This window comes from Vulpes lagopus, chromosome 8 (assembly GCF_018345385.1).
Source record: "Vulpes lagopus strain Blue_001 chromosome 8, ASM1834538v1, whole genome shotgun sequence".
NCBI lineage: Eukaryota > Metazoa > Chordata > Mammalia > Carnivora > Canidae > Vulpes > Vulpes lagopus.
The window spans coordinates 38,766,280-38,789,534 of NC_054831.1; the positions used below are offsets into that span (position 1 = coordinate 38,766,280).

The window sequence follows — 23,255 nt, forward strand, 5'->3', positions numbered from 1 at the left end:
GCATACAGAACAGCATCCCAGGGTGACCCACCCACACAAGGGCACCTGTGGCTTAGTCATCAAACCCATGGAGAAAATTACCTAGTCAGAAAATGTTTATCTTTAGATCCTTGATGCACATTTAATAAATTCCAGAAAGATTACAGTTAACATTTTTTAAAATTTTTATATATTTATGATAGTCACAGAGAGAGAGAGAGAGAGAGAGAGAGAGAGAGAGAGGCAGAGACACCGGCAGAGGGAGAAGCAGGCTCCATGCACTGGGAGCCCGACGTGGGATTCAATCCCGGGTCTTCAGGATCACGCCCTGGGCCAAAGGCAGGCACCAAACCGCTGCGCCACCCAGGGATTCCCAGTTGACATTTTTTTTAAGTAAAATAATACAACTAGGAATAAAACTTATAGAAAGACTAATATTTAAAAAAATTACATTTTAAAAGAGTTTCAGTTATTACTGCATAAAATTAAGTTCTGTGCATTAGAAATCAATGAAAAAGTTTTTTAAAAAACTATTAAGGGCAGCCCCGGTGGCCCAGCGGTTTACTGCCACCTTTAGCACAGGGCATGATCCTGGAGACCTGGGATCGAGTCCCACGTCGGGCTCTCTGCATGGAGCCTGCTCCTCCCTCTGCCTGTCTCTGCCTCTGCCCCTCTCTCTCTCTCTCTCTCTCTCTCTCTCTCTGTGTATCTCATGAGTAAATAAATAAAATCTTAAAAAAAAAAAAAATTAACATTGTTAATACATAAAGAGCTTATATAAAAAGAAAATACAAAGTATGGAAGGGATGTGAAATCAACAATTTATAGAAACAAAATTCAAAAGGTTAAGAAACATGGGAAAATGTTCAACCTCATGGTAATCAAAAAGGCCTTGATTTTCCAGCCTGTAAAATGGAATACCATCTTTCTTTGCAAACTTATTCTACAAACAGAATGGGAACAAGTGAAGATGTGGATTTGGGCGGTGTATTCATAGAAAATAAAGAAATGATTTTAATCTTGGTGACAAAAACACCTTTAAAAAGCATCAGATTTAAGGTGCAGCTACTAGAGTAAGGCTGTCTGGATACCTATGATGGTTCTATTTTTAATTACCTATATGTCGCAGGCAATTTACTTAACCTCTTTCTTGGATTTGAAGTCAAATCCAGTAATATTAATGCAGTTAGAGCCACACTTCATTTCTCTGCTGTAAGCTTGTCCTGAGGGATGTGATTAGCCTTCAACAAACTCCTTATGTTACTTTTTAGAACAATAAAAGCCCTGAGTCCTAAGAGATACTGCATTAGCCTATGTGGACTTAACATATCTGATCTGTAATTTGGTCTTCTATGTGTCCAGTGCTTTTTGCCCATAAGGGATAGATCCAAGCATTGTAACACCATTCCCCATACCCCACACCCAGCAGAAGTACATGTGTCACTCCCAACACTGTGACACAGCCCACCCTTCCTGGCAGTCTACTCCATCTCCCTGAGACCAAGCCAAGTCATGCTCATAGCTCTTAGATGGTTCCACCCCACACAGGACTGGTCTAGGCCAATGCTGGGATAATTTAAGTCAATTCCCTCTCACCTTGCCTCTCAATGCAATAATCCTTCATCCCTGAAAATACTGATCCACTTCCCAAACCCACTCTCCCATCCTCTACTATTCTCATCCGTTTCTTGTTTCTCATTTCCTTCCTTATCCTTGGGTTTTTCTTCTTTCTCAACCCTTTCTGTTGTTTCCTCCAGAAACCACTTTCTTTTCTAAACTCCCCATCTCTTCAACCTTTGGCATTTTCTAGCTCGCTTCTGCCACTTCTAAATCAATTATACTTTCATTTGCATATGAAAATCCACCCTCAGTCAAAGCTACCGTGAACCTCCTTCTTTCTGTGGTCATCTGCCAACTTCCCCTCACCTGCTGATTCATGGTCTTTTTGTCCATTCTGACTCCCTCACTAACCACATTTTAAAAGTGTCTGGGCAGCTTCTGTAAATGCACATGACATCCTTAGAAGTCCCTTTTTCATCTCTCATGTATTCATCCATCCCCAGGCCACAAATCTACAACCACCCAGGTCCACTAAGAACTAGAAAGAAATTATGCTAGAGTTGTTCAGGGGGCTCAAGGAAAGTACAAACAAATTGGAAAGTCAGGGAGAAATCTAAAAGGAAAGATAATGGGAAAGGACTGGTAAAAACAATTTATAAACACTCTAACGGCCTAGCTTAAAGTGAGATGCAAACAATTCACTGCGATGGATCTCTATATGCTGGTTCAATGCCACAAACTAAGTAGGCTCTTTTCCACTGAAGTGTTTTATAACCGAAGTTTTCAAAGAATATATTTTTGCCATAAATATTGAAAATATACTACAAAATTAAAATACCTAAATAAAAAATTTTCTGGTTAATAAAAAGTCCCATTTTTCCTGTTGAATTATTTTAGCATCTATGCGTGTCTTTCAAAATAATTACCTTTTTTGTAAGCAAAAATGTGCAAAAAAAAATTTTTTTTCAAACCTGAAACTTTTTTTGGGATGTTCTTCTAACACAGAACAATGACTTCACATTCACAGATATACCTCAAATGACTTGAATGCTCTGGAAATGAGATGTAAAATAAACCAGAAAATACTCTTTAAGCATTTTGTTCAAAAATTTAAAACAATTTATAGTCCATTTTGCATAAATGCTGAATGTGCCAGAATCTTGCTGTGCCTATGACTAGCCAATATAGATTTAAAAAATTCAACCAGGACCACATAAACATCAAAACAACATCAACTGAGTGGCTGCAGACAATCTCTGTAAACTATTACATTTAATTTCTAAAATCTTGGTTTCCTTCTGGTTTGCTTTCTTCTTTGCTAAGTAGCACAATGGGAAAAGGTGTTCTTCAAAGTTGCTTTGGTAAATTAAACAAAATCACTCATTCATTCACTCATTCATCAAGTATTTAGGAAGCACCTACTATGTGCCAGGAACTGGATTATGTGCTGGGAATACAATGGTGAGCAAAAACAAATGGGTTCCCTCCATCATGGAACTGACAGTCTAGTGGGAGAGACAGATAATTTCATTAATAAATGTATATATCAAAGGTATAAATTATTAAACTCCTAATATAGCTGTAACATTAATGAAAAAAAAAAAAAAACCCTAGATCAATGCTTAAAAATGTTATGTGTTCTTCACAACTCAGAAATAGCCTAGGTTTTATTACACAAAAAAATCTTTCATGCTCTTTTGGAGAAAAAGGATTAATGAATATGGGGAATTATTTACTCAAATCTACCTAATAGGGGTTATTTGTGATTATTTCCTCACTTAAGGAAAACTAATACTTAAATATATACTTATATATTTATATTACTATCTCTTGACATCACCTGAAACATCACTGTGTACACACAGGTTTCTTGAGAATAAAGATCTTTTCTATCTCATTCACTGCTGTATCCCCAGCACTGAGAACAGTGCCTGCCACATATTTATATGTGCTTGACATGTTATGAATGAATGAACAAGGTAATGAATGAATGAATGAACAAACAACCTACCAAATGAATGATAGGGGCTGAAATAGCTAGATGATATGAGAAGAATAAATCTGTCCCAAAACAACAGCATGAACCAAGTATGCTGCTAAGATTCAGTGAGTCAGAGTGCACACCTCCAAGTGCCAGCTAATGCATCTTTGAAGCCCACCTTAAATGTCCCCAAGTTGAGTCAATGCTAGCAGAGAATTAGATCATCGATCTATGTTTTCATTATTCTAAAATAACAGAGTGCCTATTGGAAGTTAGTGTGAAAAGAGAGGGCTTCATTTCTTACCTAGATTAGTACAATAGCTTCCTGGCTGGTCTACCTGCTTGTACTCATGCTCCCCATGCCCACTCATTCCCACTGCCATGCCACTCAGCAGCCAGAGTGATCCCCTCCTAAAGCAGATCGAAACCTATCTCCCACCTGGCTCAGCACCCTCCCATGGCTTGCCATGGCTTTCAAAATAACACCCAAGCTCCAGGCCTTGCCTTTTCTATCTTCATCGTACTCCATTCCAGCCACATTAATTTCCTTGTTGTCCTTCAAGCACTCAGGGCAGCTGCAATTTTAATTCTACCCTAGAATGATTTTGCCTCAGACATTCCAATGGCTTCTCACTTCAACTCTCTAACATATCAACTCCCTTTCCATGCCTTAACTTTTTTCATGGCGATAATACATTGTATTACATGACTGTTCATCTTACCCACTAGTTTCTGGCACTCAGCAGAAGCTAAATATATTATAGTTAATAAATTCAAACATTCAGCTGGTTTCCCATCATCAAAGATAACACACTTATGGAGCAAGTGTTATCACACTGTAAAAGTATACTATGCTACAGTTCTGATATGCTATGATTAGGTAACATGAATTAAAATTTTGAAAACAAAAATCCATTAATAAAATGAAAATAGATTCTTCCCAAGTAATATCAAAATGATTAGTTATATAAAGTAATAGTGGTTAACACAATTTGGAGCTAATATCTACTGAAAATATAAAACATGAATTTTACAGCATACCATGGATGAAAACTGATTTAAGAACAATAGTCCAACAGTGAAAGTTGGTGGAAATTCTGAAATGGGCAACATCCATTTGTTCCAGAAATTAAAAAAAAAAAAAAAAAAAAAACAACCAGCAAACAATCTCAGGAGAGTTTAAAGCAATGGATAGCCCATTAAATCCTCTTTAATTTGTATGCTCTCGTCTACAAAATGACAAGTAAAAAATCAAAAGGTAAAACTATATTTCAAAACATACAAAAGTCAGCAACATCAAATAATAATCATGCTTTTCCATTAAATACTGTTTCCGAGATACAGAAAAATGAAATAAAACTATGAGAAGATAATTTGGAGTATTTATCCTGGAATCAGTTTCACTGAACAAAAGTTTTAAGAAGTCCATTGTGCATCAATTTACTGTCTAAACATAAAAATTTTCAGAAAATATTGATTAAAAAATAATAAACAGTGTAAAGACATCCCAGGTTTGACAAGCAAACATATAAAGCCACATATACATAGCTTTCAAAACACAGTAACTTGAGCTCAGTGTTCAGCATAACTTAATCTAAATTTAAAAAATCACTGCACACTTATAAGAAGAGATAGGAGAGAGCTTGCTCCTTTCTCTTTCCCATGTGGGGACACAGCAAGAAGGCAGCCATCTGCAAACCAGGAAAAGAGCCTGTATCAGACACTGAAGCTGCCAGCACTCTACTCTTGAATTTCTCAGCCTCCAGAACTGTAAGAAACACAAGTCTATTGTTTAGGCCTCCCAATCTATGGTAGTTTTGTTACAGCAGCCCAAACTAAGAGCGTATACCATATATTGAAGAATAAGGTCAAGGGGTGCCTGGGTGGCTCAATTGGTTAAGCGTTCAACTCTTCTGGCTCAGGTCATGATGGCAGAGTCGTGAGACCAGGCACTGCATTTGGGCCCTGCACCCAGCTCCACACTCAGCAGGGAGTCTACTTGAAATTCTCTCCTTCTTTCTCTCCCTGTGCCCCTCCCCCCATGCATGCTTATGCGTGCTCTCTCTAAAATAAAGAAATCCTAAAAAAAAAAAAAAAGAATAAGGGTCAAGAAAAATGTACTATTAACTGAAAGAAAATAATGTGGCAGATGCCTTGGTGGCTCAATGGTTGAGCATCTGCCTTTGGCTCAGGGCCTGATCCTGGAGTCCCAGGATAGAGTCCCACATCAGGCTCCCTGCGTGGAGCCTGCTTCTCCCTCTGCCTGTGTCTCTGCCTCTCTCTGTGTGTCTCTTATGAATAAATATTTTTAAAAAAGAATATGTATTTTGTGTTTCATGTTTTTGATGCTGAACATTGCTAAAATAAAAAAAAAATCACCAAGAAAGGATGGCATGTTCAATTACCACATACGTGAATTTTCTTCTAGGACAAACTTCTTGAAGTTTCATACCAATACACACAAAAAGACTGAGAGGACTTGGATCACTCAGCTACATTCTAGCAGAGCTGTATTTGGCATTCTTAAAAGTAGAAGATACTACACAGATCAATAATTTAAGAAAGTAAAGATGTTTAGCCTTTATAGCAAAAACACAAAAAGATGTATTTTTGTGAGCGAATGATTAACTGCTTTTTATCTGAATATGGTGGAAACGAACAAAATCTCTAACACGTGAATCAGATTCAACAACAGCTTATCGCCGTATTTTCTCAGTGTCTTCTTACATTTTGGAAAACTAGATATGATCCAGGTTTATCTCAATTCATGGGATAATGAACAATGCCAACTGAGTTAAGGTAAGGATTATTTAATGGTGTGTTTAATAACCAATCTCAAAGACCTCTCAAATCTTATTTCTGGGGGCATCTTTTGATAACAAATCAAACTAAAAACGCCACTCAATTTTATTTCTACAATGATAAAAATGCCTAAATCAAACAAAACCGAGCATTCTACATGGTCCTTAAATCCCACTTAAATTTCTTGAAATAACATACTACACTAGACAGAATATAGGATCTGGATGTCAGGAAGATGGACAAGCCATTTTAACTACTCTGAGCATTCACGATCTCATGTAAAGTGAGGTAATAACATCTGACTTCAGGGTTTGCTATGCGCATTAGACGAAAAACATTTAGGGGAGAAAAAACAAGTGAAGCTTAATCAGTAACTATTTTAAAAAGGAGGTGAGTGGAGTTAAAACCACCTACCCTAAGCCAAAAAGTTTTATTATTCTGGCTTCTCTCCTGAAGTACGACCCCTGGCAAGCTTTTTGGCTTCCACTCCTTGTATGGCTAAAATGGGGGAAATAACCTGCTCCCTAATTCAGGACATGATGGGGGGGGGGGGGGGACCAACTTCACTCTTGATAGAAAAGCCAAGCAGGCACCAACAAAAAACAAAAAACAAAAAAAAAAAGAAAGAAAGAAAGAAGAAGAAAAAAGAAAAGAAAGAAGAAGAAAGAAAAAAAAAGAAAGAAAGAAAGAAGAAAAAAGAAAAGAAAAGAAAAAAAGAGAAAAGAAAAAGAAAAAGAAAAGAAACAAGTTATTATTTCTCATTTCCTGGCATACAGAATTTGGTCTTTGCAGAACATACTTCCAACATTAATCACACCTCCTTATTAAATTACTGTGTGACTATCTCCTCACTAAACTGGTAGTACTTCCTTAAAGACAAGAACATCAACTTTGGTTTTCCAATGGCTAACATCCTTCAGGCTTGGAAGACGCTTGGTCAGTGCTTGATGAACTCTAATATGCTGTATTTACCCTTCCTGTTATGTGAAAATACATTCAGAAGTAGAAGAATTACCATTTTCCTTCCGTAATCTTGTTATGAACTTCTTAGGAGGAATGACCCCAACCTTCTTCTTCTGAGTCGCTATACTATGGAAGAGGTCTGCTAGGCAGGTAAGAAGGTTCTCCTTCTTCCTAGGTTGGCTCTTGTATGCTAGAACTTTTTCCCGAAATGGACGACAAAAATAAAGTGCTTGAAGAACTGAATTACAGTAGCAGGTATTCCCAAACTAGAATAGAAAAAAAAAAAATCTTGTTAAATTTGGGGCAACACATTTTCAAGAGAAAGAATTTCCATGTGTATAGTTAAAAAAACAGAAGGAAGACAGTGAATTTATGATCCTCATAAATTAAAAGGCATCTGAGAGTAGAAATAATTACTCTGACTGCAAATTTGCCATCTTAACATTAAATGGATGCTCTAGGCATTGGCTTCAGGTTAAAACTGAAGGAAAAAATATGTAATAAATTTGGTTGTTATGAAAACTGACTTAAACTATACAGTTTAAACAGTGAGAATAGTTAAGGCTTAGAATTCTGTAAAATTTCTTCTTCAATTTCCATTTACTGCATTTTGGACCCTAAACATTTCATATATTATATATTTTAAAATATAACTCTCAAAAATTATTTAAAAACCCCCACAAAAGTGAGGTATTCTATCAGATTAAGTGCCATTCAAAAATAAAAACAAGAGACCCCTGGGTGACTCAGTCAGTTGAGGGTCTGCCTTCAGCTCAGGTCAAGATCCTAGGGTCCTGGGATGGAGCCCCGAATGTGAGTTTCCTGCTCAACAGAATTTGCTCTTCCCTCTCCCTCTGATCCTCTCCCCTGCTCATGCTCTCGAGCTCTCTTCGAATAAAAAACCTTTAATAACAGTAACAAACACCAAAAATTAAAAAGTGAAGTAAAATGAGATCCTCTGAACTGTTAAAAATTTTCAATGTGCCTGCATGACCACCACTGAAATGCTGTGATGCCCAGTCACATCACTTGTGATCTATTACAGACTTCAGGTGCATTCAATCCTCAGCTACTAACCAACTTCCTACTGGTCATGTGATCTGGAGTGTGTAACTACAGCTTCCTGAACTTCAACTTCCTCCTCTTTAATAATGGGGAAAAATAATCTCGCCTTATGAGAAAATGACACACATTTTGGCAACATTTATTGTCTTCCTTTTCCCTTCCCATTAATAGATACTGGCTCCCAAAGCCAGCTGATAAAACATCCAAAAGTTGATCAATGAAGACTTGGGGAGACTTTGAAAGTGTAAAAAAAGGAAAGAGGACAATTTTCACAGCACTACCTGCAATGATGTCACATACTACCTAAAAAGTCTAGGCAGAAAAGACTGTTTTAAGAATGGGCAATATAGGGGCACCTGGGTGGCCCTGCTGGTTATGCGCCAGATTTTTAGTTTCCGCTTGGGTGGTGATCTCATCGTCATCTTGGGCCATGGATCAAGCCCCAACTCAGGCTCTGCACTCAGCACAGAGTCTGCTAGAGATTCTCTCTCTCTCCCTCTCCCTCTGTCTCTCCACTACCACCTTCCCACTCATACACACACTCTCTAAAAATGAATAAATAAATCTTTTTAAAAGGGGGCAATGTCAAACACATATCCACAGACATGTATGTGTTTGCTTATATTTAAAAACTAATAAAAATGGTTATTTATGGAGAAAGAGGAGAGGAATCAAGGTACATTTTTAAAAGCATTTGCTTTGCACTGGTTTTTTTTAAAAAAAGTAAGCTAAATCGAAAAGATCTCAGGAAAAAAAGAAATTCTTAAAGCTGAAAGTGAAACCTAAATGTTTATCTAGTCCATTGGAGAATTACACAAAAAATTAGTTTGAGCAACTTTAAAACACAGAATTTTTACTATACATGCCTACTGAAACAGTCTGAGAATAAAAAAAGAAATCTTAAATGCATTCAGTAATCACACTGTTAGAACTAATTAATTGACACTGTTATTTTGAAATTACTATATATTTCTGTAGGTCAAAGCAAGCAAAGAATTACGTTAATATCCTTAAGAACCCAAACTGTTAATGCAAAAGAAAAAAGACACAATAATAAAGGTAAGAGTAAAAGCCCTATAAACTTAAATTGGAATCTGAAGTATCAGTATAAGCTCATGTCTTTTTATAAGTGTGTGTGTGTGTTTTCAACCTCTATCCACGGAAAAGACCTAGCAAGCAGCCCCAAATTTCCTGGCACACTGACTGTAATCTCAAAAAACCTTTTTCCCACAAAAAGGAACTAGGATGCCTTGCAGATATGGCTACACTAGGTCTGGGACAGGAAATATACAAATGCAGATTAGCCGAAAATACCTCTTTATGTGGATTCAAGAGCCAACTTTCATCAAAAAGAAATAGTGATTGATAAAAAGCACATCAACTACATAAAAATTTATGAATAATGACTTTTTAAAAACCCTTCATTAGTCTTCACGGAAATTATAAACTAATATATAAAGGGAAAGCATCAAAGTTTTCTCTTCCTTTTTTTTTGGAGAGTGAGAGAGAGCATGAGCATGGGGTGGGATGGGTAGGGGCAGAGTGAGAGAATCCCAAGCAGGCCCATATCAAGCATGGAGCCAGACTTGGGGCTCAATCCCATGATCCTGAGACCATGATCTGAGCCAAAATCAAGAGTCGAATGCTTAACCAACTGAGCTACCCAGACCTCCCTTATCTTGTCTTTCTTATAAGAATAGTATTTCAGGGGGAGCTAAATAGTTGATGAAGAAGTACTAGCTTATAGCATAATTCCAGCTAATAAATTCAGAAGAAATGATTGTAAACAATGGATTAGGCAATAATTAATTATCAATGGACACCAAAGCATTAAAGGCTGATCGGGAACTTTTAAAATGACCTGAACACCAGGTGCATTCCATCATTAAAAATAAACCACCACACTGTATGTCTCTTGTAGAAATATGTAGCAATTCTTATGAAGTATTCTTGTTTTAAAAAACAAAACTACTAAATTTTAATCAAGTGTCTGGACAAATCTACCAATTTACAAGATATTCAAGGAACAGAGAAATGAGTTAAACAATACCACAAAAAGGAATAGAACATGAGGCCCAGTGAGGATACCTGATTTTTACATTCATATTGCTGGCCAGAGCCAAGAAGTGGTTCATAAAAACAGATGCTTTAAAGACTTTCCAGAGAAATGCTAAAAAAAAGCAGATGATAAGCAGATGATCCATTGATACTATAGATAAATATAACAATGGATACTTTAATAAAGCCTATCCAGGGGCTAAGTAACACCTGCAATAGAACCTACAATATTACAAAAATTAATCTATCAATTACTCAATATTAGTCTAAAAAATACTAGTATTTGTATCACAGTCTAATGACGCTAATGACCAACTATGCCTCTGTCAACTGAGGAGAAGACTCAATCTCCATAATTTGGACATTTTTTTTTTTTTTGAAGAATAAGCAATAGGGACTCTAATGACTTACACAGAGTAGGTAAAAACAAAAGATAGCATCTCACAGGACATTAGAAAAATTTATAATAAAGCTTGACCAACTTATAAAAAAAGAAACAAGTGGGATAAGCTAAGGAAACAGGGAGTCTATTACATTGTACAGAATGCTGGAAGGTAGCCTCTCACTCATCTTCTGAATATAAAACAACAGGTAACATTGTAATTAATTCTTTTGAGGTCTTCTCTGATCTTGCACTTATCTTCATCAATCCCATTAAAGAAAAATTAAAGCTTGAAACTACTACAACTTCTCCAGAATAAGCAATCACTTTCAATCTTATTCATAACTGAAACTTTTCCCTTCAGCTTCTCTGATAGTAATTTACTTTCAAGTTCCTAAAACCTAAAAATATATCTTTCTAGTGTGTCACTTTCATGCAAAAGATTATCTGGAATGATTTCCCCCACATTCTTGTTTACAAATGTTCAATTTCTAAAAAGACATTGCTTTAGGGTTGAAGTCTACCCTGTATCTTCTCAGCTTGTTCTGAAGATCAAAGGTATAACCAGATTTAAAATCAGGAGAAATAAGTTTTAAAAAGCTGCTACCCTCAAGGTCTGACCATTGATTTTTCAGTTGCTTATTGAACACAATGACCTGTGTTGCTTTCTGTAACACTTTTCCTAGTTTTAAAATAAATGCCTCCTCCACAAATATTTATTATATCCTCATCACTAAGATCATTTTTGAGCACACATCCCTAATGTGCTACATTACATACATTAAAGTATACTTTTATAAAATGTAAAATTTTATATAAATAAAAATATACACTACATCCAGTTAGCCTTTAAACAATGTGGGAGTTGGGGGAGCTGACTCCTCACAAAGTCAAAAGTCAGCATGTAACTTTCAATTTCCCAAAAACTTTACTAAGACTACTGTTAACCAGAAGCCTTATTAATAACAATCAACACATATTTTGTATCTTATATGTATTATATACTGTGTTCTTATAATAAAGTAGGCTAAAGAAAATGCTATTAAATCATGAGAAAAAATATATATAATACTATACTGTATTTATAACCCTACCCAAAATGCATATAGATAGACCTGGGCAGCTCAAACCCATGTTGTTCAACAGTCAACTGTAAAACAAATGTCATGAAGACAAAGTAAATACTTAAAATTTTTATCTTACTTAGATTGATTTTATTTTTACTAAAAATTATTCATATTTGAGAGCAATGAAGATGAGTAGGCCTTCTGGTAAACTGGGGTTATAGATTTTTAATACTCTGATAGTCTGAGTTTTATGTTCAGCTATTTGTGGTTTTAATGGCTATCAAAGATACACAGATACATAGATAGGTCCAAGGGGGGAAGTTTCCTTTATGGCCTTTTCTTTCTAAATTAAATTTTCAATCCTATCTATCAAATTTGCTTGAATTAATTTGAGTAATTATCTGCCTTGAAAGCAACTAGAGTACCAGAGAAACTAAGTGCACAGGCTCTGAAACCGACTGTCTAGGTTCAAGTCTGGTTCTGCTATCCCGGCTTGAGAAATTACTAAACCACTCTGTTCGTTCATCTGCTTCCTCATCTGTAAATGGGGTTTATAATACAGTGCCCACCTTCTAAAATTTTGTAAAGAATTAAATAATCCATATGAAGCACTAACAACAGTTCCCAGGACTTTATCACTGCATTATTATTTTTGAAACCATCTTTTTAAGTCATCTGTCCATTTAGAAATATTAGATGAACTGAAATTAAATCATATAATTTCTAAATCTACATTGAAATGATAATAGTTTGCAACCGCATAAATGAGTAAGAGCTGGTTATACTATCAACTCTCTGGTGCTACAGAACTTGAAGTACCATAAGACCACTTCACACAGAGTATGGATACCAGTATCACACATTTATTAAGAATTAGGAAGGCTGGGGCATCTGGATGGCTCAGTGGGTTGAGCGTCTGACTCTTGATTTTGACTCTGATCATAATCTCAGGATGGAGATCACAGGGGATGGAGCCCCACATAGGGCCGTACACTCAGCAGGGAGTCTGCTTGAGATTCCCTCCCTCTCCCTCTGTCCCCCCAACCCACTGCTCGTGCTTTCTCTCTATAAAATGAGTATATAAATCTCTTAAAAAAAGAATTTCTAAGGCTTCTCTCTCATTTTGAGTTAAAAATAAACATTAACAACTCTGTATTTCTCCCCATACCCTAATTTGTTCATCCTACATACATCATTTGGAGACTACAAGTGTTTACCAACATTATGTTAACAGTATTGCCTTCAAAAGATGTTGTAAAATGTTTAAACGCTCCACTGTCTGCCATGCTGATAATGATGATGCCTGTCCTGCGGACATTCCCTTCTAAGGGAAGACCCTCTTCTTCCCCTACCACAGTATGTTTAGTGGCCCTATTTTTAACACTATACCCCACATTCCCCTACCCACCATTCTCACTACAACCAAGTGGACCTAATCGAAAAGTGCCCTTCCATATACTTCATATACTCCACTGTCCCATCATTCCTTATAGAAAGTGACTTCTCTACATAAATTCTATAGACTTGTCAATCACAAAACCTTTTATAGACCCTGCCACAAGGTCGGAGCACTTGATCCAACCTCAGCAGAGTACTTGGGACAGACTTCTTTTGTAAGGTCTAATATGAACATTCTCTGGGATCGCTGATAATACAACCCTCAAGCAGCCTATGGCCATCAGGTGGAGAGAAACTAAATGAGAATGAATCAACACAAATGAAAACATAACCAAGACATATAATCAACTTTATAACCCACAAATGGAGAGAAAGTTTTGTTTTTATTTGTCTCTCTCTCCTTTATAATAGCTCCTATTCCCTGAATCCAGAATTCTACCCAATGAGACTACTACCAATTCAGGTTTAAAAGCCTTTTGAAAGATGGTCTAGAAACACAACTGTTATTTTATAACAGATTTTAGGAAAAAGCACATTCCACAGTGTAGCCACAAAAATAGATTTATTGAGGCCACATATCTGCTGGCACCTACTATATTAGAAAACTATACAGAACCATATAATAAAACAAAGGGGAAAGGCCATTAAAAAAATGCAGGCTGCACAAAAGGTAGGAAAGAGATACTAACTGAAATCATTCCTTTTCTCTCAACTTTACTAAAATAAGTACTCACTAGCTACAAGATATAAGGGGAAAAGGGCAATCTGGTTCATCAGATTAAACCAATTCATTTTCAAAGAATTTAGCTGACCCTATAAAGAGCTGACATTTAAGTAGGATATTCTGCTGCAAGAGAAAGCTTCCAAAAGGCTCCCTTACCTACTTGAGACAGCTGTTGAACTCCAAACCACACTAGTATTTCTCCTCTTTGCTTTTCAATAACATTAGAAATATTAAAGCATTCACAAGAGTTAAACCAATAGAAAATTTGCATTCTGTATTACTCAAAGTACAGTGACAGACATGAGAACCATTTAGAGTGAATGGCCATAAAAACTATCATTTGTGAAAATATTCTAAGAAAAAGATAGCTACAATTAAAAATAATGGAAAATAGCTTGTATTAACAATGTTGAGAGTAACCTCTATGCTGAATTTTCTGCTTGTTAATCAAACTGTGGTCTTCTTCTGTCCACTAAAAAAAAAAAAAAAAAAAAAAAAAGGCTGATTTTCTAACTGCCAAAATACATGTATTATTTCCCAAAGGCAAGTGATAGTGAATGACTATGCCACATTCCAGTCACAAAAAGGGTCCAGACAGGCAGGTCTAATAGGAACTCTCCTAAGTGTAAGCTTTTTATTAAAAGCAATTAAAATGAACTTTGGAAATGCACACTTAGCTAAGAACAGACTGATAAGAAGAAAATACACCTGTGCCTCACTTAACAAAATCCAATGCTGGAAAAGATAAACCATAGAGTTTCTTAAGCAGTTACATTCCAGTGTTGTTTCAATAATCATTACCTGACAGGTACAGAGAGGGGGGAAAATGTTAAAATGTTCATCTCTGAATTGAGGGTACTTAGTACCCTCAAAGCTCCACCCTTCACTTTTTAAGAGACTCCTATAAATAGTGTGATAACTCCATAAATTTTTTTAAAAAGGAAGAAAGGTGAAGGGAAACAAAGAGAGAGAGTGATGATATTTTAAGAGCTGAAAAATAAGACCTATAGAAAAAGGTTAACAGTACAGAAACCAGCTACAAGGTAGCCTGAAAGTTTAAATCACAGAAAAAGTTAATCACTATACTATGCTCAGCTGCATGTACACTCTGACCACCAATTAATTTCTCAATATAATTCAGTTGTTCATCAATCTATCATATCTGGAGCCCTGGCTACCTTAGAGATCTCAATTCTTCATCATAATAACTAGGCACAGAGATCAGAAACTACATTTCTACGTACCAAATGAGTCTCTGGAAGGGATAAAGACAAAGCTTCCTCTAATGGTCTCTTATTAACTTCACTCCCTCCCGCTTCTCTTGGGTTTTACTGAATCTCAGTCAGCTTCAGGGAGAAGCACAAATACTACCCTATTAATTTGGATTGATCCATGGGGAGTAATAAAAATAAAACCTTCTTAGAAATCTTTTTTTTTTTTCTTAACACAATTGGCACTGGTATCCTGAAAGTGATATATCAGAGGAAAAAAAATAACGTAACAGCAGGAAAAAATACTCTTAGAACTCATTTTATAATAAGATTTTCTCTAGCATGTTGTTTTAGTTGTTCTGAAGGTCAAACAACAACCTTCAATATATAAAATACTCCAGTGCTGAAGAAAATGGACTCTTCTGAGACACTATCAATGAGCACACCCTTCCTACAATTCAAGACACACATTAGCTTTAGAGCATGAACCAAAGTAAGGGTGGGAGTCACAGGGAAGTAGTTTATGAGAGTGAAGCAGCTGGGGTTTGGCCACTGCCAGAAGTTACACAAGGCTTCTGATCACTAGACAACTGGGTACGTAAGTATAAACATTTTAAATATCTGAGGTAGAGGTCAGATCGTGTTAAGCAAGGGAAATTAAAGATATTCAATGAACTCCCCTCCTCCCCACAAAACACCAATGATAGTGAAAGAATAAATTAAGCAAAAATTAAAAGGCAAAAAAAATGGGGGGTAGGGGTAGAGGGGTACACCTAAAAACACAGGTCTGGCTGTTAAGCCTTTAAAAGGGTCATTTAGACACCTAGATATGTAACCTTTCTTTCAACCGCAGGTTTAGTTTCCCAGAAGCTACATCTGCAAGGGAGAGTGTGGTTCAAGAGCCCTTGAGGACAGCATCAAGGCACGGAACAGAGAACAGAGGGCTCAACAAAACTCTGAACCGAGCCACCCCAAGACTGAAACTGAAGAAGCCTACCCTCTTCCTCCACTTCTGGCACCAAGTAACAGCCCCAGAGGAGATGCTCCCGCCACTGCTTTTGGGGGGTGGTGGGGGAGGAGGTGCAACTATTGCTAAAGCCTGCTGCCAAGGACATGGAAAAATAAAGCAATGGTTAATTCCATACCGGGAGAATGGGCAGGGATGGTGGTAGGAGAGAGTTTCTTACCTACCATAACAGGAAGTTAGGAGACTGTTTTTAATAGCATAGGCACTTTATTTAGAATGTAGGGGTAGATTCCAGGAAAAATAGCCAGCAGAGGAATGCAGCCTCCTCTGAGGAGGGGCACTGTGGATTCTGTTACAAGCTTCATACTCCCAAGCTGACTTCCAGGGCAAGGGGAAACCCCCATATCACTTAAACCACTTTCCTCAAATCGCACAAGAAATCCATCTCATACGTCATAATCTCATACGTCGCAAGTAACACACTGGTGTGTTGAATAGAACTTACTTTGTCACCTGTATTATCACCTCTCTATATATGGTTTAAAACCCTCACCATGGATCTACCTAACAGCACAGTACAACGTAGATCTATGGTGTGCACCGATGATTCAGAAAAGAGTTAAAAATTCTAAAGAAAGTTCTTTCAAAGTTTAAATGATGTATAATTACTAGAACTACCTCCACAAGGACTGGGGATGTATCTTTTTCCTAAATTTTGCACTCATATATCTATACTAGTCGAACAATGCCAGAAGTAAGTGGATAAATACAGACACACATAAAGGCATTTATAAAAGTTTATTTATTATACTTGTACATTTGGATCACTTACATTTAGACATTTACAGAATTCTCAAAGATTTAGGAGATCATTTGGTACAAGCCATACAAAATTTTGGTTATGAAAAATTCTAACACAAAATAGGAAAAATCAGGCTGTCAGGTCAGAAACTGTTCTAAAGCTCTTAAGACCTCAGGCAACTTTGTTTCCCTTCCATTGAAAAGAGAATTTCAAAACAAGTTTCTTGACATTAAGTCTACTGATACAAATACACAATACTCCTTTAATAAATTATGAAATGCATTTATCATTTTAAAAACTCTTTCCAGTGATACTGGTGAAGGCTAAATACCAATTGATACTTACATTGACTAATCCAAAATAGTGCTCATTGACTGGAAACTGTTCTGGACCAATCTCTTTCTCTAATGCCGAGGCATTGGCGCCCTATAAAATAAAAAACAAAACAAAACAAATTTTAGTATTTGTAGTGTTTTCATAAAATGTTCAGTTACATAGGCATTATAGAGACATCCTTTAAAAAACTATGTTTCCTCTAACTCCCTAACATTACTGAAAGAAAAAAAAAAGGATGACAGTGAAGAACAAAGGATTTTTTTTTAAGATTTTATTTATTCATGAGAGAGAGAGAGAGATATAGACAGACAGACAGACAGACACAGGCAGAGGGAGAAGCAGGCTCCATGCAGGGAGCCTGACATGGGACTCGATCCCGATCCAGGTCTCCAGGATCACACCCCGGGGCTGAAGGCAGGGCTAAACCACTGGGCCACTGGGGCTGCCCAAGAACAAAGGATTTTAATAATATGACTAAAAACTAGTTCACAAGAATTTCCTCAGGAAACCAAAGCTTGGATGAAGAAATTGTATCTATAATGTGTTACTTTTTTCCTAGGTAATGGATTAAAACTGCTGCTGCATCATGTACTCTAACAGGAGAGCTGAAACCAAGAATGTAGATATTCAGTGACCTAACAATTCTCTGGAGGTATATGCCTGAAAAATCCCCATACGGAATCCAACGTGCCAAGAATGTTGTGTGAGGTAGCACTGACGATTGCATGGCTGACAACCATCTAGATAGCCTGTGTTTTATACACGACAACATACTATGCAGAGTCAGCATAATGGAATTAGATTTACATACAAAAGCATGACTACTTCTCAAAAACATGTTAAAAAAAGAAAAAAATGAGATTAACACACATATAAAAAAAAAAAAGCACATGGCAAATGGGCTGAAGAATGTACATTAAGCGTACTTGATTGAGTGCATGCTGAAAGAGGCCTGGGACATGAAACTGCGAGTGAAGGACAAAAAAGGAAAAAACTAAAATGAAGCCAAACGAAAGAAGGGCCTTGCCCAGAAAACAAATCGTGTGTCCTGGTCTCTGGAATACAACTGACTCAACTCTCTGCACTGAGGTTTGAAAATAAAGTGAAGGCTGGGGGCAGGCATGAGGGTGGGGTGCCCCCACACACTGGCACATGACACTAAATGGTCTCTAAACACAGCTAGAAAGGAAAATGACACAACTCTGAAAACATAAGAATTCTAGATGTGTTTACTTGAAAATTCCCAAGAAAACATATCACCAGATACATAAAACTGATATGGTATTACTCACAACATACCTCAAAACCACTCTGCAGAATTATACACAAGACAACACGCACACTATGCCTCTCCAAGTCACCGACATGAGGTTCACACCACCTCCATGCTCAGCCCACTCCTGTTGTTTCCTGACTGAGCTCCACTCCTGGACTTGGGAAGCCCAACCTTTGTTAGACAACATATCCTCAATTTCCTGATTATAAGTACTGATTAAAGGGACCTGGTGGATTGGTGGCCCAATTCTACCAAAACAAGATATTTCCTCTTAATGTCCTCCAGCCATCCAGCATGTGTATATAAACATGATACTGCCTTTATTTTTAATTTCAGACTTATTTTAGGCTTTTTACAAAACCTTGATATAACTGCTATATATTTATACCTAATTTGGCCTTCCACCGTTTTATACCAACATCAAATTCAATTGTTACAGTGACTTCAAGATCTACTGGAGAAATCTGTCTTGGTGGGAACATGGCAAGCCCCACTTCCCATCCCTGCCACCTCAAGTTATCATGTCACAAAATTTTCTCCCATACATTAAAAGGTATCAATGAACCCCAATGTTTACCACCTACTATAAGGATTCAAACAGATATTCGTTTATTCAAATAAGTATTACCCCTTCCCCACAACAGGGAAGAGGATGAGGGAGGGAATGGGGGAGGAGGAAGAGAAAGAAAATACAACCTTATTACATCTATTTATGTGGAACAGCAAGATTCCAATACACATAACTCAGGAAAGTATTTCTGGCTTTTAGGATGAACAGAATAACATGTGAATATTCTCTCTAGTATAATCCCAAACATACCACAGACCGTGTATTCTGTCCATGCCAGAGGACCCAATTAGCTCCCTATACATCATATACTTTCATGCACTGCTTAGATCCTCTAGCTGCCCTGCATCCTCAAGGTAAATTTGACTATGGATCAAATTATTAGCTTCTCTGCGCCTCAGTTTCCTAACTGTAAAAGGAAAATATCACCAAATACTCTATAGGATAGGTACAAATGAATGGAATGAATGGAATTTAAACCTCTGTAAAAGCATCTGGCACTGCCTGTTACATAAGCTAAACAGGTGTCCCATGAATGTTGGTTCCCTTCTCAAAAGTCAGAAGGAGAAATGAGATAGCCATTACCAAAAAAAACTGATCTCCTCACTCTGGGCAATTCCACCAAGCGGCCCAGTACAGTCAAGTCACTGTACTCCCCAAAAGGCTAACAATAAAGCAAAACCACAATCCAATCAGAGGTGTGGTAAGACTTCACTCTGAAGTGTGATAAAATGGAAACTGCCACAAACCCTATTCATTTAACCCTTCTGATTTAAGAAGCTTCATTTGCAAAATAAAAGGGTCAATCTCCTCACTGATTTTCAAAAACCCAAGCTCCAAGTTTATGTGTTGGGTTTTCAAGTAATCCTTTGCCTAAATTAAGGTTTTCACAGTTACGTATGTTTAGAAAATTAAGACTCGGTAATTTTTGAAGTCTCTTCTAATTCAACATTTTAACATTACCAATCACTTTCACCAATATTTCTGAGGACATTTACTATATAACACAAAACTCCATGGAAGTCCAAATCAAACAATTAATGCCTAAAACACAACTCAACAGGGAGAGATTATAGCAATAGATGGAGTAAGGATAGCAGCTCCAAACAGAAAGTACAAAGAGAGAATGGAATTTACTTTAGGACAGTTCTAAATTAAAGTACAGCATAGTAACATATACCTTACCATGATGATGCTGTATAGCAGACTCTCTGAATGTGCAGGAGGATATTTCCTATGGCATGAATTCAAGATTTTCGGCAGAAACAATAGAAGTGCATCTCTACTTCTGGCTGAATGCTAACTACAAAGGCAAAGAGCAACTACGGAATTCAGTTTCTGATGACTGGTTTTCAACACTAGAGTTAGATATAGCTGGGGAAAAACAGCCATCAAGCCAAAAGTTGGCTGTATAATTTTTAGTATCTTTACAAGAGTTCTCAATGTCATCCCTTGAAGATTTGGTTGAAGGCTGACAAACTCTATCATGTCAAATAATGGACAACCAAGCACTCTCCAAATTTAAATTGACCCCAATATCCGATAGTAATGGCTCTGAACAATTCTCCATCTCTACACTTGAGAAATATGATCCTACTACAATTAACAGGGGTTATTAAATCAGTGATTTTTTTTTACCAAGATAAAGGAAAGAAATGGTGGCATGCTCAGGTAAGAATTTCTGCTCCAAAGCTTTGATAGGTATCAAATTCAACTGTGTTGTATGAATTAAACTGTGTTGTATGAGTATGTGACACAGGGAGAAGGAAGAAGACACTCTTTCTTAATTGTTCTGTCTCTATTTTTATAACTTACACAAAAGATTATTTAGACTCAGTATCTATTACTAGAGAATTCATCTTAAAGAAGCAATTAGGTATTCATGACTCTCTTGATGAAAACAAGATGGATGAATTTTAATATTAAAAAAATAGTAATTGATGGAGCTAGTGAGAAAATGAGGAATCTGCAGAAAACAAAAACCAAAATGATGGGAGCACACTGGGAGATATGGCAATGCCAAAGAGATTTCATTTCACACTGAGGGTATTTGTCAACATGAGTGACCTTTACACTCTTTTCTGGCAGCTGAATGAAATGGAGTGCAGGGAACGAAAACAAGACGAAAGGAAGGCCAACAGAAGACCTGAGCTTGAAAAAAGACCTGGATCTTCATGTCAGGGTGAGCAACAAATAATCCTGTACCACAGAGGAGGCAGCAAGGAAACATGCCTGACATGTCCTTGGCACTGAGGATACAGGATAGCTTCCAAAAATTCATAACCCCAAGCTGACCCTCATGAAAAACTATAACCCAAATCCACGCAAGCTGTATGATCCTAAACAAAACTGCCCAAGCAGATAATGTAATTCAAAGAGACCCTGAGTTGATGGTGCCCTCTTTACCCCACAACTAGCAGAATTACAAACTAGCTGTGGAAGGTGAAATTAATCCACCCCACCAAAAATTCCCACAAATAAAACTCCAACAGATTTGAGTTCACAATCAAACTCATATACACACACACACACACAACAATAGGCAAATAAAGCACTATGAATAAAAGCCAGCATATGACAATAGAATTAGACTCTCAAGATATTAAATATCAGAACTATTTAAGACACAATATAAAACAAATGTGCCGGAATCCCTGGATGGCTCAGCGGTTTAGCACCTGCCTTCGGCCCAGGTTGTGATCCTGGAGTCCCGGGATCGAGTCCCACATCGGGCTCCCTACATGGAGCCTGCTTTTCCCTCTGCCTGTGTCTTTGCCTCTCTCTCTCTGTGTCTCTCATGAATAAATAAATAAAATCTTTTAACAACAACAACAGGGATCCCTGGGTGGCGCAGCGGTTTACCGCCTGCCTGAGACCCAGGATCAAATCCCACGTCGGGCTCCCGGTGCATGGAGCCTGCTTCTCCCTCTGCCTGTGTCTCTGCCTCACTCTCTCTCTCTGTATGACTATCATAAATAAAAATTAAAAAAAAAAAAAAACAACAACAACAAAAAACAAATGTGCCAAAAGAAACAACAATTGTTTGATCATAAGAACAAAGAGAAGACTCTAAAGCCTAAGCAGATTTTTAAAAAGAACCAAATCAAACTTCTAAATATAAACATTATAATAATTGAAACTAAAAACTCAATGATAACTATGGAAGGCAGTAACAAAAATTAGAAGCTGGGAAGAAGTAGGGATGAAAGGGCAGAGCACAGAGGATTTTTAGGGCAGTGACAATATTCTCTAAAATACTAAAATGATTATTCAGAATGTATACTGACAGTAAACAGTAACACAAACTATGGACTTTAGGTGATCATGATGTTTCAAGGTAGTTCATCGGTTACGACAAATATACCAGTCTGGTGGGGGATGCTGATAATAAGGGAGGCTATTTATGCACACGTAGGGGCAGGGCTATACAGGAAACCGCTGCACTACCTCTCAAAAAAAAGAGTCTTAGTAAGATAAATTAATTGAGTCAGAAAAAAGAAAAAACTCAATGGTTGTGCCTAAGAAACAAGATTCATAGTGGGTAATACTTAATAAGTATATACAACCCTGAGATCAAGACCTGAGCTCAGATCAAGAGTTGGACGCTTAACTGACTGAGCCACCCAGGCACCCCTAGGTAGTATTTTTTAGTCAATATAATGCTAGTAATTCAAACTGACATTTTATTAAAAATAGGAAATGTTTTATGGAAAATATTTCATGGAAGAATGGGTCAGTTGTGGAGCTGCTGTAGTGAGACCACGGTACACTATTATGGCACTGACCTAGCAAAGCTACAGACGTAAGTCTGGTCCTGGCCTTGCCACTAACTAGGTGTAACAACTTGAGGCAAAATGCATCTCTCTCTGGACCTCGGTTATCTCAGATGTAAGACCTCAAAATCTATAGTACTTCCCATCCCCACATGTCTAGCAATGTGTGAATCTATTGGTTCTTGTGATCTCATTAAGACGTTAAGGAAAAACGGGTGGATAATCTATTAAAGGTCAAACATTAAATTCTGAATAATAGGACATATTATCACATCCTCAGAAACACTCATCCAATCTAAGAATTTGCAAGTCATGAAGTGCCTCCTTAAACCTACCTACTATG

At 37.1% G+C, this 23,255-nt stretch overlaps 1 protein-coding gene across 2 annotated transcripts in view; it reads right to left on the reverse strand.

Annotated features, from left to right (window-relative positions):
• Positions 1–23,255, reverse strand: part of USP12 (ubiquitin specific peptidase 12) — an 88,013-nt gene that overhangs the window by 22,901 nt on the left and 41,857 nt on the right. The window contains exons 2-3 of one of the 2 annotated variants that reach the window (XM_041766370.1): positions 17,305–17,385; positions 7,338–7,551 (exon numbers count right to left, since the gene is read on the reverse strand). In XM_041766370.1, coding sequence (XP_041622304.1) covers positions 7,338–7,551; positions 17,305–17,385 — 295 coding nt within the window. Of the gene's footprint in view, positions 1–2,961; positions 3,032–7,337; positions 7,552–17,304; positions 17,386–23,255 lie in introns of those variants that run through there. The other variant, XM_041766372.1, reaches the window with a different exon arrangement.